We start from the raw sequence: 25,799 nt of genomic DNA, 5'->3' as shown, positions 1-25,799 counted from the left end.
ATGAGCACCAACTTTTAAGAGTTACAGCATGAATCATCCTGACTCTGCATTATGATAACCATTCAACAGCAAAGAATCCACATGATGCTTTGCCCTCTGTCATATTTCTGCTTTTATAAGGGAAAAATGATGACTTCTTAATGAGATCAGACTTGCAGAGACTTCTGTGCATGCAGGAGTTTCACAACAATGCAGTCTGCTGACTTGAGATGTACGCAAAGCAAGGCGAAATGTGAATTGAATACCCTTACAGGAAGTGCCTATATTGAACACAGATCCTTTAAGGCATAAAATATTTGCAATTTAGCTTTAGGACTTAAATAAAAAAAATATTTGATATACAGTTGAATTAAATATTTGGTTTCTTATAATAATTCTTTCTTTTTCAAAGTGCTGCTACTTGCCTCAATAAGCATCTGCCACTCTATTTTATTCACAGAAAAAGAGATCAGGAAAAAACATAATGCTGTCACTCAACAGATGATCACCAGAAATTATAAAAGCAGCCTGTCCACCTAACTCCAAAGCTAATGCACAAAAGATGAAACATCAGTTTACTTTGCAGTCACAGGAAAACAGCTATCAGAACAGTTATGAAGGCTATCACATGAACTACTGTAATATCAAATTATTATACCTGGTTACAAATCAATCTGCACCAGTGTCTAAATTAAATCAACTGATAACTTAAGTTTAGGATATTTCAAGAGACAACCTCATATTACTGAACATTCTAACTGCAGAACCACCAGCCTTGAAACTTCCCAATAAAGACGGATTTGTGTTGAACAATCCTTCTTTACAACCAGATGATCAATGCTTTATTTGGAAAATAAATATAATTCCATTTTACAGTAGATAAGTACATCTCAAATAAAATATCACTACTTAATTATCCATGCAACTTTTGTGGGAGAGCTCTTCCAACATTTCAAATTACATCATTTCTTGAAATTGTATTTGGTAGTGAAGGCAGACACAATATCCCTGTAAGGAGTCTCCGAGTCAGATTTGGTCCTTGGTATGAAACACAGTCGACGAAAGGTTGGAGAACACAGCAACAGGTTGTGTGAGAGTCCCACGAAGCTCGAGGAAAACCAGTACAACGCCATGGACTGCAAAGACAGATAATGAGTTCAGCCTCCTCAGATGCAACGAAAATACTACAATTTTGGGCAGCTCCTCATGAACCACAACCACTGGTTACTGCCAGTTACCAAGAAAAGTAACTCACCTAAAGACACTCCACTTAATAACAATAACGACTTCCATTTCCAATGAATTTTTCACTTTCTCAACAGTTCTGGGGGAAAAAAGTCATCTACACTGAAGTTTGACAACAGTTCATGAATTAATATTAAACTTGTTTAAACATCTATATTTCAGACCAGAAGTTAATGAGCCAAACAGCTAGATGCTGTGTTTTTGCTAACCACTGCAAATATAATCAGAAATAGAACACCTGGTATAACAATGAAAGTGGTTTAAGAAGACTGTGAAAAATTTCCTTATCTAAAAACAATGTTCTTTTCCTCAGAGAGTAAGCAAACACTTAGCAAAGCTTTATTTTTATGTCCTTGTATCAAGTTTTCCTTTCAGTTTTTGAGATCACAAGAAGGATGCTAATCCACTCTGGATTTCATGCCAAGCCCTACTTTGTGAAAATGATGTTTAGAAAGTATGCAGATTCTTTCCTCTTGGACAAAAATGTTTCATATGTGTTAAGAATTTACATGTATGCACAGAGAAAACATCTGATTTAGGGCACACTATGATAGAGAGTATAGTCTATTAAATACATAAGGCATTTGGGCTGCTCTTTAAGCACTACGAACATAACAGAGTCCCAGGTTATGGGATGCACCGTGCAAACACCGTACTCACAGAAGGGACTGTTGCAGCAACAGGGATCATTACTATTGACAGCACTCGAAAGAAATTAGTAGCAAGCTTCTGGAACCTGGAAACTTCCTGCTTTTGCAAAGCAAAGATCTGAAAGAAAGGGGAGAGAGACCCACAATTACAAACAAGTTCTTTTTGAAACAAGTAAAAGGAGAAAAAAGGCAACAGAGGGGTTTCTTGTAACTCAGCACTCTAGTTCATATATTTTCACTTTCTCACCCTCATTTCAATTAATGTACTGCTACAATCTTTCATTTAACATCTTCAATGTTTTATATGTTCAGTCCTTAGTAGAAAATATTGTACCAACTTAGCAGACTACCCAACTAAATCATGAGAAGGCAACATAATTTTACATAGTCACTTTCACATATCTAAAAGTTTCAACGCCTCAGCCTGAAGCACAGCCCTCTGAGAAAGGCCATGAACAGGAAACAGACCAAATCCAGTCGATAGATAATGGAATGAAAGCAGAATCTGGTCTACACATAGTGACTTTTTCCCCCTCTCAGTCTCAGTCAACATAGAAGAAAAAGAAGTAAGAATGAAATCCAGATGATTACAGCTTGATGAGAACATCTAACAGAAAAAAACAAGAGGTATTTCCATTAAATTACCCAAAAATATAGGAAACGAAGACTTTTTTTCCCTTCTGTTTCTGTTGATTAGTCTCCCTGACAATCTTAAAAGTTCTGAATTTTTAAATTTATTAAGAATACATTATATTGTTAGTTTTGACCACAAAGCAGTAACAAATTACTTGGGAGGAACAAACCAATAAAACCCACAAGTGCTTCTGGATGCTTAAACCCCAGGAAGCTCATTAGAATACCATTAGAAGCTTCATATTCAAGACTACATTTTACTGAGCCCCAAGTAAAGGAAATAAAGCATCTGATAAATGTCACATCAGGATTTGTCATCTCTAAACAAGACACCTACACATTCAAATGCACAGAACAATTAAGTTACTTTTCAGTTCTGCCCAATGAATTTAAAGCACTCATAATCCAAAGTTATCACTATGTTAGCATGTTTTATAACCAGGTAATGGTGTCTTTCAATGCTATAAAAAAAATTATCCCTTTACAATCATCCTATTTATTCCACCCAACATACCTCCACTATCAGCAAATTCACGAGCCCGAGGGCAACTGGCAAGATCCATGTGGACTCTGGTGCCGTGAGATCTCTAAACCACAACGCTCCACCTGCTGAAAACTGTTCTTGAACTACAAGAAGAGTTTAAAGAAAAACAGAATTAAGTATGATTTGCTACCTCAAGTTAGTCACACTTGTAGCACATATTACAGTCAAATCATCCAAGTTTCTAGGTACATTTTATCTACAGGAAAAATACTACTAAAGTAGTTGGTTTAACAGATCACATGTCAAGGCAGCGTGCTATCAATGCAAGTGAAAAATGATGGGTGATGCAGGCCAAAGTCCCAGTTAGCTCATGACAACCAGCAATTCATGTAAACCAGTGAGAAAAACTAGCTTGATCTGAAGCACCTTTTTACATGTCAATGAGAAAAATATATAGTGCAGTAACCTACAGTGACTACATATTTTATGTTTTAAAAATAATTTTATTTTTCTTAATAACAAACCGATTTCTCGCATTTTTGTTCAGAAGAACAAACTACAAAATCTTTTCTAAAAGATTAAAATATCTGTACTTTTATTTAAAAATAACCCACACGTTCAACTTGTCTATAGTACTTCACATGAAACAAAAAATACAAATCAATAGAGAATGTACTGTAGCATGGGTAACATCATTTGCTACATATGTTTACCTTGTGAACCTGAAAAATCTCAAGATAGATTTTTCTTTTGCTAGTAACCATCTTCAGAAGACCACTGAACAACTGAGTGCCAGCATGATCCAAGAAAATGTTGCATTGCTTCCCAGAGCTAAGACCCAAATACAGCTTTTAAAGATGCATCTTACAAAGCTCACAACACTATTACGAACACAGAGAGCATGTATGTAGAGATCAGTGACACTTTGCATGCTGTGAATACCTGCTAAAATAGTTCAAACCAAAGAAAAGTAGAGTTGTGGTCCAGACACAAGTTCTTTGATTAACGAACTGTGGTTTAATCTAGTACACATATAATGTATCTAATAAAAATACTTGAAAAACATTTTAATCATATATTTATCTATGCTTAAACTATGCTAAGCATAAAAATCTAGTACTGAAGTAGTAATTTAGATCAGCTTATTTATCAAGCTCAGGAGACTGTGTTATTTAACCAATGAAGTATCTATAAAAATAGTAACTGAAGGAAAAATGGCCCTTAAAAGTATGTCTGTTCAGATTAATTACCTTCTGAGTCCATGGTACCAACACTGCAGTTGCGCAAAGCGAGGGACACGCTAACCCACATAGGAATCTGCACCCACACCAATAAAGTAGCTTTGAAGGGATGACAGTTGTCTCGAATGTAGAGTTCTGTAATAATCCTTCGTAGGTTTCTCTTAAAATGGAACCTTTTAGGAAAAAACAATAACAAACAAAATCAAAAAACATCTTACAATACCTGTAATAGAGTAGCTTCCCAAAATCTGAAATAAGTGTTCTACAGGCATATGAAACTGGCTTATTTATGTGTAACTAGAAAAACTGAAGTTCTTTCCTCTTTATGCGTGCCTCTCTCCTTTGCCAACTCCCAGTCCTGTTCCTTTATAACCATGCAAGCGTCAAGTTCCTAACAACATTTAGATACTCCAATAGATATGGAAACTTTAGTCACAAGAAAAGACCACAAAAGAATCCTGTATTCGGCCCTATAATCATAAGCCCACCACAGATTCAGGACTTTAAAACAGATACACCCTGACAAGCAATACAAACATACACAAACAGGTCAGGGAAGTGGTAGGAAAATCTAAGCTTTGGTCAAGAACATAAGCTATTTATAAAGTTTGTTTTTTGTAGGACTTTCTCTGCCTGCCAAATCTGGAATGGATTTATATGGGATATCCAATCAGTTGTCTTACCTGGCAACCTTTTCAGACCAACCCAATTGCCTTCCACGAACAGAAACTTCATAGCGAAGGTGCTCAGCTAGCTTTTTAATCTCAGGCTGCAAATTTTCCAACTAGCTAAAGAAAAGGAAAAATGTTTATGCATAGTTCCACGTAACAACCGCTTCCTCTCCCCACCCGACACTGTACAGACATGAAAAACAACTGTGAAAGATACAGTGCAAAGCTGAACACCTTTAATCTTTAAACAAAATTAACATATGAAGATACTAGTAAAAAGTACTTGCAATAACAATCCTACTAATTGTGCAGTAATAATCTTATTAAATGAAATAAACACATAATTAGACTTTATATTTAATTCTTAATAAACTTCTTTTAGGAACTGTGACCAGCTGTTTAATAAAAAAACCCCAAACATTTAATGCCACCTCAAAAGATTTGAAGCCCAGCAAGACTGCAATCACCAAAGTCACTATCCTGAAGAACAAGAAGACATCCCACTATACAAGACTATGCTACAATATTAGCTTTTGCAACGAAAAGAAAAAATGAACAAGTATTACCAAGGAGGAAAAACAAAAAAAACAAACACAAGCCACAGAAAAAAAAAAAAAACCCACAAAACCAACAAAACCCAAACCAACAAAGCCACCAAAAGAAACGACAAAAAAACCCTACAACCCCCTCAAAAAAACAACACACACACACAGCCTCAAACACTCTGCAAGAATTAAAATATAACTCTTCTACAGTAATACTTCTTGAACGATAGTCACTAAAGAACACCCATTGTCCAAGGAACAAGCTGCATTTACCAGCTTGACCGTTGCTGCTATTACCCATAGACCGTGCACCCGTGAAGAACAAAGATCCACCTGATTCCAAATCAGACTCAAGTTCTAGCAGCTGTCATGTACCACCCTGAAGTCCCCATAGGTCGATTAAAAAAAAATCACACAAAAAGTTCCTGTTGTCCTGCTTCATACCACTAGTTCCTTTACCACTGTAGGCACAGCATACAACTTCTTTAGTAACTTCAACTGTTTTACTTACTTTTGAAGAAAGACAGGTATTTTAAAACAGCTAGTTCACTTAAATTTTTACTGGAGCAGCTTTAGCAAGAGTTTTAAGTTAATACAGCAAGTCACAGAAAGTCCCTAGCATACACCATTTGACTCTCACACTAAAGCACCTTGCTTTACACATAGCTACTGTAAAGAAACACATCCCCATTTTTTGGTTTTATTTAGACTTAAATGTGTCCAAGGAAAAAACAATACACATTTATAAGCACAGGAAGACCTCTCATGAGTTGCGGTGCCCTGCACCACATGAGGCCAACAGGCGGCACAAGCAGATGCTGGTAAAAGGGGATACTACAGCCATGACCACACAACAGCGGTTTTGTAAAAATACACTAGCACCACACAAGAGAAACCACCCCCCTTTTGTTACAGAATGCCACCCTCACCAGGAGCTACTGTCCTGTCTGCCACAGCAGGCCACCTGCAATTCCGCACAGAGCACACTGAGAGTTGCTGGCGGTGACCGTCGGTCCCTCACACAACACAGCAAACGCACTCCGAGCGATGGGGTGCACCACCACCACCCTCAAGACACAGGGAACCCACCTTGGCCAGGAGCCGGCCCTGGTGCGCGGCGAGCGGCAAGGTGACGGCTGTGCGGAGTAGGGCGGCGCCGCACACGATGGCGGCCCACCAAGGCAGCCCCGTGGCCGCCTGCAGCGCCACCAGTCCATCTTCCGCCCAGTGCACGGGCGCCGACTGCGCCAGCCACTCGTACCCACCGCCGGGGCTCCCGCTCGGCGCTGAGAACAACGCGGCGACCGTTAACCGCCGGCTCTGCGCGCGAGCAACGGCCGCGCCGCACGCCCCCCGCCACAGCGGCAAAGTGAGACGCCACATACCTAACGGCTGCAGCGCGCACACCTCCCTTAGTCATGAGGCGGTAGCCTCACAGTCTCACCCCCTTCCCGCACATGCGCCGACTGCGCAGGCGGAGACGGCCCGCCCCGCGCCGGCCATGATGAGTGAGGGCAGGAAAGGCCCAGCGGCTATTAGCAATCAACAATGCCTCATCAACAAGGAGGGCACTGCAAAGAGCTGCAAATTGAGTCGGAGGTTGTGCCGTGCCTGTGTCTACTTACCTCTTTTCCACAGCTCATAACAGTAGAGAAACTGCTTGGAGCACACACACAACTGCTGGTTGCTGCACGGTGCTGCTGGCTTTGCAGCCTGAGTGATGCTCCATATGCACAGTCCCTCTCTCTTAAAAAAGTTTTTGTTTCTTTGTCTTAAAGACCTGCCAGGTCTCAGCAGAGTGTTTTTTTATTAATTTATTGGTCAAAAAGCATTATATGTAAAATACAAAAAAAAAAAAAAAAGAGTTATAAGGGGGAAAAAAAAGATCCTCATGCAGCCTGCCAAAAATGCCCAGGATCAGTTTTAACATGCGCAATGCCACGAACATAGCATCCTGAAGGATGGCCCCTAGCTGCAGCTTGATTTTTCAAATCAACAAAATATGGATAAGAAACCCCACAGAGTGTTGTAATAAAATACTGAGCAATATTTCTTAGTAGGATTATTTTAGAGTAAGAATGCAGGTCATCCTAAATTGAAGGGTTAAACAAAAAATCCTACTAGAGGGCTAAAAGGTCATACAGAAGCCTTGAAGGACACTCAGAGCAAGGTGCTAAAATAGAGTTTTAACCATTTTTCTTAGCAGTTCTTCAGTCTGGTATCCATTTTGCAACTACATAGTTCTTTACACAATGTATTTCAGATTATCAGAGAGCTGGAAAAAGGAGCTTGCTTTCATTTAGAACATCACCTGTGGGAATGTATATGGACATCAGTACGGACAAACCTGGACACCTCAGAAATGTCACATTAATAAGGAAGGAGGTTTCTTGGACGAGTGGTTTTGTTTCGTTTTCTTCTGCCTTTTAAAGGAGTGCAAAAATAAATACAAAATAGCACTTCCTCAATTCCAGACTTAAAAGCAGACTGTTTAGCTTACATGAGATTGTTTCTTCCCCACATTGTTTCCCTCAGAATATACAACAGAATGGTTGACTCCAAGCAACACAGCAAGGAAAAAAACAAGCCTTCCTCCACACAGAAAAAACAGCAACAGATCACACTGGCCCATACTGTCCTCCACAAAAATACATTAAACTTTTAGACAAACTGTACGGGGATCCTGAACAGAGATTTGTGCTACTGCTGACCAAGTCTGGCCTCACAGGATCCCTGAGCTGACTTCCTGTGACCGCTGTTCACCCCAAGCAACTGCAAGTGAAGAAGGTGACACCTACTGAAGGTGACTCAAAGGAAATTCTCACTTGGACGTTGCAAATTAAATCTTCACAGGACAGTGACCCAGTTCAAACCAAGATACACTCTGCTAAACCTGTGAGTCTTGAACTAACACCAAGTACATATGTATAGAAAGGTCATTGTAAGGCAAAAAAAGGAACCAGCAAACAGAAGCTCTGGGAGCACTCATGGAACAGAACAGACCTTGCTGCATCAACCCAAGTGTAAGAATAATTTTTAATAGACGCTGCAGCGTGATACATTTACCACACAAGTTGGGGAGTTCCATGTGGAGACAACTCTCAATGTGCCAAAAGGCTATTTTCTCAAGCGCTTTTTGCTGAAGAGCCTTCCACAGAAGAAAAATGTAAACTCCTTGTATGTGGTTACAACTGATGTATGCGTTCTCAAAACAATCCAATAGGTATTTGGAAAAAGCCCTCTAATAATGCCCATTTTTTATACTGTACTTAAATTACACAAGTAGAAAAGTTATGCTTATTAATAGTTTAATGTATGAAGGAAACATCCAGATTTCTGAATATGAAGGTACATATCTCACATTAATTTAAGTCTACATAAAGTAGAGCCTCTATACTGACATATTGAAATTTACTTTCTGCTTAGCCATTTGTTATGTAAACAATTGTACATTTATTTGCCATTCTAAAACTTCAGGATCATGTTTACATAATTTTGCTAAATTTCTGTGTTTGCTCAGAAGCAGTTTACAGTACTAAAACCAACCAGCCAAAGAACAGCTTCAACAGAAAGTTATGTCAGGAAAAAAAAAAAGTAAAGGAAAGAATAAAGGCTAACTAAGTTGAAACGTATGATGGTGGGGAATGGGCAGTCACAATGTTCACAGAAAAAAGTCAGTTAGTAAGTTCTTCTGCAAAAAGCCTACACACTTCAGTCAAGCACATCAGTAGAATGATCTGGGAGCACATAAACTGTTTCGGCCATTTGTGGTTTCCTCTGCAAAAAAGGAATCTCAAGGCTAGCAAGTTGATCCCACTCAGCCAAGCTGGTTCATATGCACACTGTTCATGTGAGGTGTCCAGGTTCCAGTCCACACCTGAAAGAGAAAGCTTCATTTAACATTGTACTTTGGGGCTGCTCAAAACAGTTCAGAAGTCAAACTCAAACTGCGGTGCTGACAGTTTTCACTGCACTGAAGTAAAGCCCAGCATCAGACAACACTGGAATCAAACTACACTGATTTACTTCCATCATTTGTGTTTTATCCTTTATTCAGGCGAGAAAAGAGGGAAACTGGGTTTTCATCCTTCTGCCTATACTTGTTCACCTCAGCCAAATGTTCCATCTTACTCTTCCTTTCTACTTAGTGAAAAAAAACCTTTCACCCGGCCCAACTGTTTTCCTTCAACAGTGAAACAAAAGCAATCAGTGCTATTTACACCCACTGGTTCCTCCACCACAGCAACACTGATCTAATATATTTTATAGTATCTTACTGGAAAAATGCTTCCTTTTAGACACAGGGAAAAAGTACAGCCTCCTAATATGTCAGCTCTGCCTTCAAGGAGAATTAACAGGACTCTGCATATGCACAAAATTGTTCGCAAGGACAGTGCCTCAAGACCTCCAGCTGTCAGACCAAGAGACTGACTTTCCCCTCTACCTTAGGAAGCTCACACAACTAAGAACTTATTTCCGGCATCTTTAATTATTTTCCTCCAATGCATAACACCGCCTGCAGCTCCAGGGAAACCCAAGGATAAGTAAAAGCCTTTTCTGGGGGACAAAGTTCTCTCACTAAATCAGAAGTCACATCACAATGGTCACCAGCCACTTTAGAGCGGTACATGAACTCTGGCCAAAAACCAGACTGCTGCTTCTGCACACCTCTGGTCTGCCAGAGCTGGGAGGCCCTGCTTGCAGCCTGGATGATTCTGAAGCAAATTAAGTCCAGAAATACCTTATTTAATAACAGTATAACAAAAGCTCACAATGTAATTCAACATAAATATGGGATATAACATAACAACAGCTATGGATGACCCATTATAATATTGGTGGCTGTCCTGAATATGAACAAGAGGTTTAGGGGAACATAATTGCTGTACCTAAATTATATTTCATGGACAAGCCTACAACCCAGGCAAGATCAGAGCAGTGGACAGAAAAGCTGCTTACTCCCTTCCTATATCAACTCCCAGTGTGAAGACCTCAGACCTTTCAGGGCCTAGCAACAACCCTTTAGACCTAATCACAGAATCATTTCAGTTGGAAGAGACCCTCAGGATCACTGAGTCCAACCATAACCTAATTCTACCACATAACCATAACCTAATTCTAGTTCCTAAGAACCTCATCTATTTGTCTTTTAAACAGACGGCTATTTTTTTCCCTTTTTGGGACAGGAAAGCATACATTAAGGTCAGATAAATGGGCTTTTTCACACAGAAGCAAATCAATTGTGTTTTCCCACGTACAGAAATGCACACACAGAAATCACAATCATTTAGAGTATAATAGACTATGTAAACCAATCTTTTGTATCTAGACTTGCCTGCAACACAATCAAAAAAGCTGATCTACATTAATTAACCAGGTCTCTATTCTGATTAAATAGGCAGCTTCTCTGAGCTTATCTGGGAAGAAAGCTTCCTAGTTCCCAAGGCCAAATATGTTCACAGCAGTACATATAGCACACTCCTTTAAACTACATTAACTCAGTGATGCCGATTTATTTTATTGGGTCAATTAACACTTATTTTGGGGGACGACTCAGGTTTAGAAGTTGTCAGTAAGCACACAGAAGGACTGTGTTGTAGTGAGTATGTGGGCTGTATTAGCTCCTTAGAGACATGACCAAAAGGAGAAACACTACCCTGTATTTTCCTACTTTCTAACAGCTAGGATCTTATCTTCACCACATAGTTTCTTAAGTTAAAACAAAACTGTGAGTATAAAAATGGAAATAGTACCGTCTGAGGCCCATTATTTTCTGTGGAATTTGAAACCATCTTTATCAGTGAGTTCCAAGATGGGTCAGCAGCATGAGGCCCATTAAATATAGGGCCTCCAGTACCATCTGTGATGGGGGCTACAGGAGGAATCATTGCATTCCCATACACAGAAAAAGGCATACCCTGAGGAGAAGGAAAAAAAAAAGCAAGAATTAGTATGTATTCATAAACACTGCTACTATTGCACATACAAAAAGGGATGAATGCTAAAGAAATTATCAGTCTCAAAGCAGTAATGAAACACTAAGAAAAACCTTTCTATGCATGTATTTATTACACCAAGGACAAGTTATTTTTTATTAGATCTAGGCTTGAATAATACTCTGAGGGCCAGTTAGTGCTTAGCTTACACACACTCAACCACACAGTGAACAATATCTCCACGTTGTCCGTCAGCCCCCCAAACTGACAGGGAAATTAAGCAGTACCGTACATATCAAGTCCAAGAAGGTCATTACCCCGACTTTTGGGAAGTCCATGTATCCTGCAGGAATAGGCTGATGGAATGTACCAGAAGGCGTTACGATTCCCGTGCTGTCTCTCTCCATGGCTTGGTGCGAGAACACCCCTGGATCAGACATGGGCCTGTGGATCATGTGGCTCCCCATGCCGCTGTGACACCAGTCCACTTTATCTAACACCACAGACAACACAGGAATAAGCATTAAACCACCACTTTTCCAGGATAAACATTTACACTGTACCATTTCTAAAACTGACATTTGCTCAGCTTACAGTTCTTGTGCATCCACCTGCATTAAAAACAGAGGTGCATGTGGATTGGAGAGCATCAGAAATGGCACCTGTACTTAAGAGTAACACCTGAGCAAGGAGTTATGAACAGTTACATGCAACCAAAGCACCACCTCTACAATTTTCCTTCATTTGAAAGGGAAAGATGGCATTTGTGCTAACTTCTTCCTCCTCCAAAAACCTTGATTCCTTGCCCTTTTGGTGCTGTGAAAGAGGTATGTATGCTATGAAGGCTATTTGCTCTAATTCATTAGAATTCTTTCATGAATGAACTAAGAGACAAAAGTACTTTTGAAAAGCAAAATCAGAAAATGATCAGCTAGAGCCATGTGTTCATGTTCTAATCACAGGAATTCATTAAAGGCAGCTTGGTATTGTTACCACAAGTTCCAACCTCAGACATTCAGCAAGCCAATTTTTGAAATTAAAATGTAAGCAAATTAGTATGGGAGATGACAGTCAGAGAAGGAATACAGAAACATTTATTAAGCCATCCCAATACGCAGCAAGAGCCAATCCATTCCGAACTGCAAAACAACAAAACCGCAAAACAACAAAACCTTGAAGTAATTGAATGAAGTAAAAAGAAAGCAGCATTACAAAAGCAAAGCAAAGACAAAGCACAACTTTTATACCTAGACCATACACATAAAAATACTGAATTTCTAAAGCCTTCATGATGAATAGCTGCTTACTACACAGACTGAAGAAGATTAAGAAGAGGGAGGAAGATGAGGGGAGGAGGAAGAGGGAAGAGGGAGGAGAAAGAAAAAACAACTGTTAGAGGAATTAAAACCAGCTTTGGATACATATTATCTATTTTGTATTTAGGGAAGAAAAACCAAGACAATATACTCATTGCATGCAAAGCATGTGCACAGTCAGTCTACTAAACTCCTAAGCTGTTTGGACTCCTCAGAGAAGCAGTGGAACAGGTTGTTCAAAGAAGCTGAGCAGTTTTAATCCTTGAAAGCTTTCAATAGCAGATAGGTTCAGACCCTGAGCAAGCCCATCTGACCTCATAGCAAATGTTACTTTGTGCAGGAGATTGAGATAACCTCCAGAGGTACGATCCAGCATCATCTCATGATGCCCTCCCCTCCTCATCTCAAGCAAACAAAATACCACATAAAAAAACAACCCCCCAAAACCAACTTGAAACAAATTCAGCCATCTCCTATAAAGTGGATCTAAAACTTCTGAAGTGTTTGCTGAGAAGTGCTGTCCCATCAAGTAACAAAAGTTTTCCATGAGTTCTTAAATACTGAATTCTACAGGAGAGCTGAGAGTCTTGCATTAGTAAAATGCACATGGCATAACTTGAAAGAACAAGGAATACTCACATATTAAATACCACCAATTCAGGAAAACAAATCTCATTCTCATGACAAAAAGTTGCATTTTGGCTATGAACTAAAAGATTAAATACTTTCGTACAATATCATCTATTTATCAACAGAAAGAAAATACACATTACATGATCCTCACTCAGTTCTTCCACGTAAACCCTGTGGTTTCATTTTCCCTGTTATTTCTTGCTTTGAGTAACAAATCTTCACAGCCAGGACCCCTGAGGTTTTCTGAGACCTTGTTAAAACACAATTAACTGAATTGGAAGGCAAACACAAGTCAGTGCTACAACTCCTTCAGAAAAAGCACTCCATTTTAAGGCACTCACTTCTACATCATCCTTCAGCTCCAAAGGCAAGTTAGGAAAACACAATATTGTTGGTTATCTGCAAGCACAGAGACATCTATTAGCACTACATACCTTGACTGCCACCTATACCTTCGAAGGACCAGATACCACTATGTCCCACTGGAGCAGCTAAGTTGCTCCCAATAACAGATGGAGTAGAACTTCCAGTTTGTCTAATACGTGCAGACCGTTCAGTCCCAATAGGAACAGGAACCTTTCTGTCCTGTGAAACATTACTAGATTTTTCTGATCCCAAGGACACTGCCGAAGGGGTGGGAGATGTTGCTCTTACTCCAGAAGACACCGACTGAGCAGGAGATTCTGCAAGAAAAACAATGAGAACACTTAGTAATAACAGCTAGATCTTCTCAAGTCACCATAAACCTATCCTTTAGTATCAAGAAATGCATCAAAAAAATCAAAATGGGGAGTTTGTTAGTGCCAGATTGTTACAGAAAACATTTCAAGATAATTTAGCAGTTTTACTTTCAGACTAGAGACATTCACCATCAATTTAGTCTCTCAGATAAATGATTACCATGCCCTGCCAGCACAGCTACTTGACATACACTGCAGCTGATCACAACAGAAAATTAAAAATATTAACTAAGTGTTACTTCATATTAGCAACAGAGGGTTTAAGAAGTATATCCAAAAGCATCACTGCAACGTGCTGTTGTTTGGTTGGTGGGTTTTTTATTTGTTTTGGGTTTTTTTTGGTGTTGGTTTTTGGTTTTGTTTGTTTTTTGTGTATGTGTGTGTGGTTTTTTTTTTTTAAAAATCTTCTTTCATTCTCTGTGTTTTTTTTTTTGTTTTTTTTTTTTCACTTGTTTAGTATTATCCTTGCCATGAAATCCAACTAACTTGTTCCCTGAATAAGCCATCACTCAACAGTTTATTTTTTTTCTGTCCAAAGAACCATGTAGATGAAACTGCAGGGGGCAACTATGGAGGACGGTATGAGAACTTGCCTTAAGTATCTTCTGCTGGAATACATTACACAGTTCTGTTTTAAGAATGTCAGAAACACTAACCAATCATCACAACAAAGCTAGCTGTAGTAAAAGATCATTACATAGTTGACACAACTCACACTTGGAGTATTACCTTCACAAACCAAAACCCAACATTTCAGTCACCTTGTAAGGTGACTAAAAGAACATAATTTACTTTAACAGTCCAAAGTTAATTACAAAAATAAGGATCTCCCAAATAGCACAACAAAACCATAGCCGTTTAAAAAAAAAAAAAGCAGACTAGAGATCAGAACTTCCACAGCAAAATTTTATGTCAAAAAGCTGTGACTGCATAAAGGTTTAACACATATCTAAACCTCTGAAGTTAAAAATAGCCTAACTAGAGAAGCCAATCTAAAACAGGCAGTACGTGAGTCCACTTGAGTTGTACAAGTATTCTCAACTAGTTTCCCACTGACTAGAACTCACCATTTGATGCTGATGAACATGGAGGCAATAAACTAAGTGGGGAAAAATGCTGTCTGCTAAAATTAGCAGCTGCAGGTGCTCCACCAAGAGGTGTCCCAGGTGCATATATCTGACCTCCTGAAAGGTTTGAAGCAAAATTACCCAAATGTGTAGAAGAAGGTGTTACAGAAGCATAGGGTGAATCCATACTGACAATACCTGTGAGAGAAATTGGAATAAGTGACTTCTCTGTAAAGAGGTGTCCCATAAAGAAGGAAAACTAATCAAATCAATTTTTTTTTTTCCACTTTTTAGCTTTGTGGTTTTTCTTGTTGCCCTTTTTTTTTTAAAGTAACATAAGCAACATTCTTCATTTATGTATCATGCAGGTACCTTGAATGGAAATCAATTAAGGGAATTCAATACATTTTCTGATGTAACTGGACATTGGAAAGTAACAGAGTTAATGAGTAACATTATTAACCTGTTATTTAAATTTTGCAGGTACAGTAAGTATGATTTTTGTACCAGGAACAGTGGAAATAATATTAAAGATGTGAATACTTTCTCCATTTGTTATTTATTTTACAGGAGAATAATCTCTATATACACAATCAACAGTTAAGTGGTTTTTTCCAACCATGGACCCATTTGCTTCAGAAAATTTTATTTTATTAAGACCAACTGGCTCCAGTTCTTAAAGAGCAACTCACATTAGGCAAGGAATTCACAAGAATTACTACCCCCTTAATATTCTCCTCAGTGAAGAAATGAAAAAATAAAATCTTAAAATGTTAAATTCCAAAACTGTTACACAAGCTTGCTACCACCCAACTGCTGTGGCATTTGCATCTTTCTCCGATTCATAAAGCTAATGACAGAAGATTTACAACAACCCTTAAGCAGTGACAGACAGAAGAATCAAACAGCACCTGCCTCCTCTGCATTGTTCTTTATCAAGACACAACCCTTTATTTTTTGTGAAGTTTTTTGGGCTCTCAGGGGCTACTTTCTTATGGACTCATGTAACTCTTCCTGATGCTATGGACATATCGAACTTAATTTATTGTATTTGCAGCTTTCCAAAAGAAAAATTGCTGATACAACAGCAGGAGCATGATAGAGCACTGCTTTTACTCGGGAACCAACAAGTATATGCAAGTGATACACAGCGTCCAAGTGCGCAGATGTCAAAATGCTAAGAAGTATATTAAATTGGCAAAATTCATGGAGGTTGCCTCAAAAGCTACTCAGCACCCCATTGTTCACAAATTACAGAAAATCTGTTACATCTCCAGATTCATATGCAACTTCATAAACAACTCACAGGTCCTACTGAAACAGGCAGAGATAGTACAAATTGTGTGTGTCCTTTCCAGAGGCTACAGAAAAGTTCTATGACAACTCCTTGGCCTCAGCTTGCACAGCAGGCTAAACATCTCACTCCAAATTTCACCAAGTCAAATTAACCTTATTTAATTTAGTATTTAAGACAACACACATGTCTCACAATGAATTCACATCAAAACACAAATTTTTGTCTAAACCTAATGTTTGGAAGAGGTTGTGTATTTTTCTGCAGTCTAAGGACAAAAAGCATGTTATCACGAACTAGAGTAGTTACTAGCTGGTGGTGGGGAAGGGAGGTGGAAACAACACTGAAATGTTTTATTATCTCAGCTGTGACAGAATAATAGAGTGGCATGGCAAAAAAGAATGCCTCAGCTCAACTTTCATCAAATTTATCAGCTGCAAAATAGCAATTAGATTCAACAGGTGGAACTTTAAAACAAAGATGAACTAACTTTGCTTACAGAAACAACAATAAGCTATGCAACAGCACCCTTTTTTTGCAGGTGAGGCAACAATTTACTACATATTACCACAAAAGCTGACAAAAACTGTTATGTGTTCAAAACGAAAACACACAACAGCATAGTTAAATGTTTATTAAGGTATGAACACAAAACACAGACTTACCTGAGGGACCTGGAGGTGGCCTCTGTAATGGCGGCCTAAAACCTGGGGCTTTGGAAGTATCAGACTGATGCAAAGGATCTGAATTTGGCAAAAATGAAGACTTTCCTGATAGCATAGACTCTGGTGTTGTCTGAGATGAAACTACAGAACCACCCCAGAAGGCATGAGCAGATGAAGGACTGTTTTCAAACAATGTACTGAAGGGCCCAAATGGTAAAGTAGCACTGAAATTATTACCCATAGACTTGTTTGCTGGATGGGCTGAATTATGAGAAGCACTTTGTGTACTTAAGGTAGAAGGAAGCTGCACTGAAGAAGGAACACTGTGGGGCCTTTTGATGTGATTAACATTGAGGACTGCGACAGAAGCATTTTGCACATGAGCTGGAGTCTTATGGACACTGCTGTTTCCATGGACAGGTGGTTTGATGGCCGGGGTTTCCATCTTAGCTGCAGGCTGAGAAGACCCTACTGATGTCTGAGACATGGGATAGGTCATCGGGGCATTTGTTGGACCTGCCACAGGAGCAGATGAGCTTGTCACTGCTAAATTTGGAGGCACAACCATTCGAGTATCTGGTGTAGGAACCTGAGGTTGCTGAAGAGGGGCTCTGGCCTCTTGCAGAGGAGCTCCAGGAGGCTGCTGCTGAACAGGGTGCACAGATGAGCTGCTGGTACCAGAACTGGGCTGCCTACTGCTGGTTGAGCTGCTCATTTCCACTGCTGGTGGACTACCCGCTTCTGGATCAGACGAAGGTGCACCTTTATTTGGAGAGGTTGCTGTGCAGTCAGAAGGACTGTTTCTGGAAACACCTGCCAGCTGTGCAGGAGGAGAAGGAGACGATGGGGAAGACGCAGGGTAATGTTCTTTGGCAGTAGGAATTGGATACGTGGCATTCGTAGGTGCTGTACTTGTGTTACTCGCTGTTGTTGTCACCATGGTCGTTGTGGCATTTGATGACTTCACAACTGTGACAAAAAGCTGTCTTTTGACTGAAGGTGAACTTGGACTGCCATTTGCAGAAGAACCAGGCACAGTAGAAGCTACTGAACTTGTACTTGTTGTAGCTGTTGGACTAGCTGTCAAAGAACTTGCTGAATTCACCTGAGAACCGCTGCTGTTCTGATTGTTATGGCGAGGCATCACGTGAGGTTTAGGTGAGTTGGCAGCTCTTGCAGGGCTCAATGGCCGAACAGGAAATGGACCCCATGTGGACTGAGCTGGTGGGAAAGTACCTCCAAAGTGAGTCATGGGCAACCGAGGTGGACGGATTTGCTGGAAAGTCTGAGCAGCGAGTAAAGCATGTGCAAACTGTGGAGGAGGATATGCTAATGGAAGAGAAACTTGGAAGCCAGGCCGCACATTATTCACTGGGTTCTTAATGGTTTTGTGAGTGGATGCAGAAGAAATTGCAGGCACAGTGAGTGCAGAGGCAGTCTGAGATGTTGACGAAGCAGCTACAGTGGTCACTTTGAGGCCCACGAGAGAACTGTTAGCAGCTGTAGAGGCAGCAGGTGTTGACAAGCCTATTTTGGAGTTTGCAGCTGAACTTTTCAAGCGGTTCTTTGGAATAAGTTCATCGATTTCCTTATCTGGATCTTTTATCAGAGCATTGATCAACTGCGTGGCCTGTCTTGTTGATTCCGTGCCACCCCTACAAATGGAAGGGAAAAACAAAAGCGCATCTGTAGCATTTACATTACAGCAAAGTATCTCAAACACAGACTCTGTTAACATGACAGAAGGAAGGCTGGATCCTATCTGAAAACTGCACTGGGCATGTTTTTACAGATGATGATTATTTAAGATCAAGTTGAGAAGCCTAACCCCCTAGAAACCCAAGTGGTTAAGTAGTTTGCTTCCCTATATATTTAGACAGATCTAAACAAGTTTAAACAGAGTCCTGCATTTACACCTCCTCCACTTTATCTCACAAGTCTTCTTTTGTAGAAACACGATGGTACCAACTGGCAGCTGTTCTGTTTCCCCATCCCATTTGTGTCCCCTGCCTCAAAGAACTGACTGTCTCAAAGCCATATTGCAAAAGATAAGGAGGTCAAGCCTTTTCATTTTTCTACACAGAAGCATGTGCTACAATGAAAAAATCCTTGCAGAATATGCAAATCAAGAGGTCTGCTTACCTTATAGTTATTATTCTATCACCAGTTTTGTCCTTCTGTTTGTCAATGTCTATGTGCGCTCCGGTGCACTCACGTATTGCATTGATGTTACATCCTCCTCTGCCAATGACTCTGGAAATTACAGTTGATGGAACAGAAACCTTCTTGGATCTATACAAAAAGCAAACAACATGAACAATGGCATGAAGCTGGTTAGTCAAAACAACTATATAAAGATTCAACCCATGTAGCAGCAGTTTTATGAAACACATTAAGTCTACTAGAAATAAACACATTCAGTAATCTCAGAGAGGGCTACATTAGACAAAACATTTTGAAACATGACATGAACCAGAGGGAGTCAGAGGGATGCCTTGCTCACCTTCTCACAACTTCCTTCCATCCTTCTTCCCTTTTCTGACCACGTTTAGGACTGGCAATGGTGAGCTTTCCATTTGGAGAAGAAAGGGGAGAAGAACCAGATTTTGTGGAAGTAGACAAAGAATTACTCGTCACTTCACTAATAACTTCAGACAACCTTTAAAAGAAACCAAGTGCTGTTAATATGCAGTCACACACACACACACACAAAAAATCATCAAGAAGGTTGACTTGCATTTTGCTCATTATTCATTGCCCACCTACCCATTTTCTCTTTTAGTACAAAAGCAGTATTCTTAAGAAGCTACTTGAATTTAAATGCTTACATCTCAAAACACTCCAACAATTCTCCGATTCCATATTTGTAATGAAGGTTCTTGCCTCAGAACCTACTAAGTTCAAGTTCATACTGCACACTACATACACACTACAGCAGGGACATGTTGCCTCATACACTTCCTAATAACTGATTTAAGAACACATGTCCATGAAGACAAGGGTGCAATTTTCAAACAAAGGGCAACGACCATCTTGGAATTGTATGCATGGTCACAGGAACTTACTTTACAGATGATTTGCCAGTAACTGCTTTTCTCTCATCCTTTGGACAAGTGACAAGAACTGATGGTTGCTTTTTGTTGCTCTGTGTGTTAGGAACAGCTGTGGAAGAATGATTGTCACTTTTGTGGCTGCTGTTGCTATTGCTGCTTTCATCGCTACAGCTGGAAATCCTCATATTGTCACTATCACCACTTTCACTAGTACTGCTGCTCTTGGATTCACCATTCACTTTTTCTGGTTGGCTATAGGAAATTGGAAGTTGATCATCAAATATAATCTGAACATTATCAGGGGTTACTTTGTTTTTCCTGTTTTTCCTTTTGGAACTTGCTGTGGTGATGGTATTATTCCTCTTCCCATGGGAACCTGCTAAAGTTGTCCAAGTTGCAGATATACCAATGGTGGTTGTAGTGGTAGCACTTGGAGGCTCCGTTGGGACCTCAGGATCATCTGATGGAAGAGTAAAAAAAAAAAACCCACATACTAATTTAGCTGGCTCAAGGAAGCTTGTGCAGTTTTGGTTTTCAAATCACACTTGTCCTATCCAATGACTCATTAGTAACTTTACAAAAGACTCCGAGAAACATGCAGAACCATTAACTATGCAAACATCTGTAAAACTATTACATACATAATATCCCATGGAGCCTCTCCCCCTTGTTTATGCTAACTCATAAAATTTCCCTAACATGGAACAAATGCAGCATCAATTTAACAAATGTGAAACTGAATTCAGGGAAAGACAGAGATGCAAACAATTAACAAGCACACAAAACAACAACAAAAAAACCCACTTCTTCCCTGTCTTTCAGAATGGCAGAGGGAACACAGTGAAAACCATTTCACAGTGTACATATGAAATTCATTCCCACAAGATACAAAAGAGCCAGGCTTCAATGGATAAGACAAGGATAGATATGTGCAATTTCCATGTTGCCATTTTTTTCATCTGGTTTTAAGTATTGGGACCTGGAAGCAAAACATTGTAAAGTTAACCTGAAACTCTCACTGGAGCTGATGTTAGCAGCTCCAAGTCACAGCAAGACACCAAAAAAGCCAGCACTCTGATCTACAGGCTTAATAGAAAAGGTAAATAAAAGGAATGCTCAGCAGATCACAAGAAAGGCTGCATTCAAGTTTTGATAAGAAAAAGACATTTATGATACTAGGAGTAAAATCAAGGCCATGTTGCAAAAATAAGGCAAATATTTTCAAGTACCTTCTGCTTTTAGCTTCTCTTTCTCCTGAGCAGCTTGCAGTGCAAAATTCTCTTTATTTTTTGCTTCTATTTCTTCCAGTTTTCGTCTTTGTTCTTCTTTTTTCTTCCTCCTCTTCTCTTTTCTTTTCTCTCTTTTGGCAGCCAAAGCCAGTCTCCTGCTTTCTTCCCTTAGCTACAAAGTCAGGCACACAGAACAGGATTACAATATGCCCCACTCATTTCAAGAAATGCAAATTATTTATATTTCCTAGGAAGCTGAAACTACATTTTACACTAACATTTTTATGGAACAGAAGCTAAATTCTCTATGATCCATATTTTTATGTATTTCACAGAATCACAGAATGTTAGGGATTGGAAGGGAGCTCAAAAGATCATCTAGTCCAATCCCCCTGCTGGAGCAGGAACACCTAGATGAGGTTACACAGGAATGTGCCCAGGCGGGTTTTGAATGTCTCCAGAGAAGGAGACTCCACAACCCCCCTGGGCAGCCTGTTCCAGTGCTCTGATACCCTCACTGTGAAGAAGTTTCTTCTCATATTTAAGTGGAACCTCCTATGTTCCAGTTTGCACCCATTGCACCTTGTCCTATCATTGGTTGTCACCGAGAACAGCGTGGTTCCATCCTCGTGACACTCACCCTTTACATATTTATAAACATTAATGAGGTCACCCCTCAGTCTCCTGCAAGCTAAAGAGACCCAGCTCCCTCAGCCTTTCCTCATAAGGGAGATGCTTCATTCCCTTAATCATCTTCGTGGCTCTGCGCTGGACTCTCTCCAGCAGTTCCCTGTCCTTCTTGAACTGAGGGGCCCAGAACTGGACACAATATTCCAGATGTGGTCTCACCAGGGCAGAGTAGACAAGGAGGAGAACCTCTCTGGACCTACTAACCACCCCCCTTCTAATACACCCCAGGATGCCATTGGCTTTCTTGGCCACGAGGGTACAAATGTTGGCTTATGGTCATCCTGCTGTCCACCAAGACTCCCACGTTCCTTTCCCCGACACTGCTCTCTAATAGGTCATTCCCCAACTTATACTGGAACCTGGAGTTGTTCTTGCCCAGATGCAAGACTCTATATGTGCCCTTGTTATACTTCATTACATTTTTCCCCGTCCAACTCTCCAGCCTGCCCAGGTCCCGCTGGATGGCAGCACAGCCTTCTGGCATGTCAGCCAATCCTCCCAGCTTGGTGTCATCAGCAAACTTGCTGATAGTGCACTCTGTTCCCTCATCCAAGTCATTGATGAATATATTGAATAATACTGGCCCCAGTACTGACCCTTGAGGCACTCCACTAGATACAGGCCTTCAACTAGACACTGCCCCATCGACCACAACTCTCTGGCTTCTTTTCTTCAGCCAGTTCACAGTCTACCTCACTACCCAATCATCCAGTCCACACTTCCTCAGTTTAGCTGCAAGGATGCTGTGGGAGACTGTGTGAAATGCTTTACTGAAATCAAGATAGACCATATCCACTGTTTTACCATCATCTATCCACCTGGTTATGTCCTCATAAAAGGTTATGAGGTTGGTTAAGCATGATTTCCCCTTGGTGAAGTCATTCTGACTGCCCCTAGTGACCCTCTTATCCTTGATACGCCTTGACATGGCTCCAAGGTTAAGTTTTTCCATAATCTTTCCAGGGACAGAGGTGAGGCTGACAGATCTATAGTTACCCAGGTCCTCTTTCTTGCCCTTTTTGAAGACTGAAGTGACATTTGCTTTCCTCCAGTCCTCAGGCACTTCTCCCATTCCCCATGACTTCAGATTGTTCACTCATGTTAAGAGAAGGTTAGTGTAGAATCATAGGGCAGACACTATACAAAATTAAGTCAGAATTTTCCAAGATGTATTTTCAGGATTCTTCATGTAATGTTGTATGTCTCAGCAGTACAGTCCAAACAACACCCATCTCCCTTTCGAAGATTAGAACATGAAATAATTTCAGCTATCTTGAATAAAAAGCATGCACTTGTTTGACACTACAGTCGTCCTTTGATTTTTCCATTACACTTCTACTACAGTATTATGGTTTCTATTAACATTATTAGTAACCTTTTTAATATTTAAGACACAAAACATGGTTTAGACATGAAATCCATACCTACAGGACTAGAAAATGCCCATCTATAATGCACTTGACTAAAAAATTCTACTCATAAATCCTTTTTTTTTTTGGTACAATATTACTCCAAAAAGGAAATAGTTACATTGGAGTTTCTTGATCCAATTTATCTGAGTAACAGTCAAAAAGTAAAGTTCAAAGATTACCTGAACAACCAGATACTCAGTTCTAGACACCCAAATAATGATAATTACACATATTCTTATACTTTATTAGGCACTTTCACAGATCTTATCTTGAAGGAACATGAAATTGGAATTTTATCAAATAAATATTCATTAATCCAAGCTCTTTCAACTTGCCTTCTCCAAGTCCAGTTCCTCTAAAAGAATGCTTGCATTTTTGTTGGCTTCAGCAGCCTGTCTATCTTTGGCTTGAACAATGGATTCCATACAGAGGTGGCACTTCTTCAGCATCTCCTAGAATTATAAAGTATGACAACCTACTGTTTGAAAAAGTAAGACTGCATGTGTTTGAATATATGCTCTGAAGCTTACACTTGTGATGTAATGACTGTTGCACTACTTGCATGGGAGTTTAAGGGATAATTTAAAATTCCTTCCAGTAAGCTCCTCTTTAAACACAACCTTGCAAAATGGTCACAGGTATGACATGCAATCAACAATCTATGTCACAGTGTGCTACAAACAGTACAAAGGCTGTTTATAACCAATGCCTGCTATAAAGATAAACACATTTTATGAAATAAAAGGGGAAACGTCTGAAAGGTAAAGCAATGGCATAAATAAAAATATCATAAAGTTTACTTTTTTTTTAAACACTTTGGAAATACTTTAGTATTTTAGTACTACTCACAAACCTATACTGGTTGCATAGTAGTAAAAATGTTCAACGCATAGGTTGCCTAGCATCATGGAAGCAGGCAGTGGTTCCAGTCACTGGCAATAAAACACATCCTAATTTAAACACTAGCACCTCTTCAGTCTCAACATGCCCATCAGAAGCTGACCCCCAAAAAGAAGAAAAGTCAGCTGCAGCCCAGAGAACTGGCAAAAACAAGCATCACACTCATATTTCTGCACCAGTTGCTCTTCCCATTTCTCCCACTACAAGAGTTTTTGCCCTGTTCATCTGAACTGAAGATGAAAGAATACAGGAGAATTTCCACAGGGAAAAGCAGCACTCCACTTAAGCTACAACAAATTAGTTTGCCATCAAGTTTGTTTTCTGTCTTTGTCCTAGTACAAACTTTTTTTATAAGACTGTGAATCTTCATACTTAAGCTTACATGCATTCTTAGCAGAAGTTCATTCTGTTACCTCTACCTCACTGCCAAAGCCATCATAAATGCAGTACAAATGTACTCAACAGGGAGGAATGCAAAGCTGAGATAATGACTGGGAAAACACTTGAAAATAAGTATGGATAATAACATCACCTTTACTACTGTTCTCACAGCCCTGAGGTGTACAAGTTACTGTGGCTGCATGCTCCCATTTTTTGCCTTTTTTTTCTAAAAAATTCCAAGGAGACTCATCATTTGGCTGAAATCTGGTGTGCCAGAAATTAAGACCATTCAATAACATCTACTCTAAAGCTGAAACACAGCATTATTCCTTCTCAAATATTTTTTAGCAATCTCACCTTATCAGTAATTGTTGCTATGTATCTCATGCATTCAGAGTCTGATGGAAACTGGTTTACTTCTTTCACTAGATAGCGTACCACTTTTACATGACCCTGAAAAAGAAATCCCAAGGAAGTAATTTTATAATCAAGTCAGTTGCTTCTGGTTTGCTAATAAACTCTTCAGTTCAAGCACTCATTGCAAAATATTGATTTTTCAATACCTCTCAATATTTTTTTTTTTTTTAAATAACTGTCACCTCCTCTCTAGTGCAACGTGATTCTTCACATTTATGAGGAAAGAAAACAAAAGCAATTAGAACACCTGTTGTCAAGGTTGCCCTTACTCCAGTCATACTTTCACATGCTTGTGTCTTTTATTTCAGTAGTTTTTATGTGTCTGGCTCTGGTAACTTAGAGTTGCAGGTTCATACAGTCATCTGCCATTCTTCAAGTACTGCAGTACTACACTCCCTTGCAAGCAACAATTATGTCTGGAGTCGAATTGAGCTAAAACACACTATTTTTTCAAAAATCCTCGTCCTCTCCTTGCATCAAAAACCAATTCAATATCCCAACCAGCATATTGCCCCCTATCTGCACAAATACACTGCAATTTTCACCTCTCAAAAGACCTATGAGAACCAGCCACAGTAAAGTCCCTACAAATCAAATCTCTACTAGAACTTAACACAG

At 39.7% G+C, this 25,799-nt stretch overlaps 2 protein-coding genes across 6 annotated transcripts in view; both read right to left on the bottom strand.

Moving 5' to 3' along the window:
• Positions 1 to 720: 720 nt before the first annotated feature.
• Positions 721 to 6,847, bottom strand: COX18 (cytochrome c oxidase assembly factor COX18). Of its 2 annotated transcripts, XR_013922044.1 has the most exons (7): positions 6,538 to 6,847; positions 4,916 to 5,016; positions 4,242 to 4,405; positions 3,022 to 3,134; positions 1,885 to 1,992; positions 1,235 to 1,303; positions 1,061 to 1,115 (listed from the first exon to the last, which is right to left on the bottom strand). XR_013922044.1 is itself a non-coding variant. In XM_080343136.1 (6 exons), the coding sequence occupies exons 1-6, from the start codon at positions 6,829 to 6,831 to the stop codon at positions 942 to 944; spliced, it is 954 nt and encodes a 317-aa protein (XP_080199262.1). In that variant the 5' UTR covers positions 6,832 to 6,847; the 3' UTR covers positions 721 to 941. The 2 variants fall into 2 exon arrangements, 1 of the variants encoding a protein (XP_080199262.1); XM_080343136.1 differs by lacking the exon at positions 1,235 to 1,303 and having other exon boundaries at positions 721 to 1,115.
• A 1,618-nt stretch (positions 6,848 to 8,465) lies between these two features.
• Positions 8,466 to 25,799, bottom strand: part of ANKRD17 (ankyrin repeat domain 17) — a 97,566-nt gene continuing 80,232 nt past the window's right edge. For 2 of the 4 annotated variants that reach the window (XM_080343132.1, XM_080343133.1), the window contains exons 23-34: positions 25,122 to 25,217; positions 23,819 to 23,935; positions 21,382 to 21,553; positions 20,165 to 20,612; positions 19,603 to 19,758; positions 19,242 to 19,391; positions 17,100 to 18,754; positions 15,141 to 15,338; positions 13,768 to 14,016; positions 11,702 to 11,877; positions 11,202 to 11,366; positions 8,466 to 9,325 (exon numbers count right to left, since the gene is read on the bottom strand). In XM_080343132.1, coding sequence (XP_080199258.1) covers positions 9,266 to 9,325; positions 11,202 to 11,366; positions 11,702 to 11,877; positions 13,768 to 14,016; positions 15,141 to 15,338; positions 17,100 to 18,754; positions 19,242 to 19,391; positions 19,603 to 19,758; positions 20,165 to 20,612; positions 21,382 to 21,553; positions 23,819 to 23,935; positions 25,122 to 25,217 — 3,642 coding nt within the window. In that variant the 3' untranslated portion in view covers positions 8,466 to 9,265. The remainder of the gene's footprint in view (positions 9,326 to 11,201; positions 11,367 to 11,701; positions 11,878 to 13,767; positions 14,017 to 15,140; positions 15,339 to 17,099; positions 18,755 to 19,241; positions 19,392 to 19,602; positions 19,759 to 20,164; positions 20,613 to 21,381; positions 21,554 to 23,818; positions 23,936 to 25,121; positions 25,218 to 25,799) is intronic. The other 2 variants (XM_080343134.1, XM_080343135.1) reach the window with 2 other exon arrangements.

This window comes from Nesoenas mayeri (assembly GCF_963082525.1).
Source record: "Nesoenas mayeri genome assembly, chromosome: 4".
Classification (NCBI taxonomy): domain Eukaryota; kingdom Metazoa; phylum Chordata; class Aves; order Columbiformes; family Columbidae; genus Nesoenas; species Nesoenas mayeri.
This window is presented reverse-complemented; position numbering and strand designations above follow the sequence as displayed.

Bases quoted from the DNA above. Each gene is read 5' to 3' on its own strand.
- COX18 (XM_080343136.1), bottom strand. From the start codon at position 6,831: ATGTGGCGTCTCACTTTGCCGCTGTGGCGGGGGGCGTGCGGCGCGGCC. The intron at 5,017-6,537 runs GTGGGTTCCCTG...TTCTTTAGCTAG, and splicing joins AGGGCCGGCTCCTGGCCAAG to TTGGAAAATTTGCAGCCTGA. The intron at 3,135-4,241 runs GTAATTAATCTG...CTCTTCTTGTAG, and splicing joins TGGTACCATGGACTCAGAAG to TTCAAGAACAGTTTTCAGCA.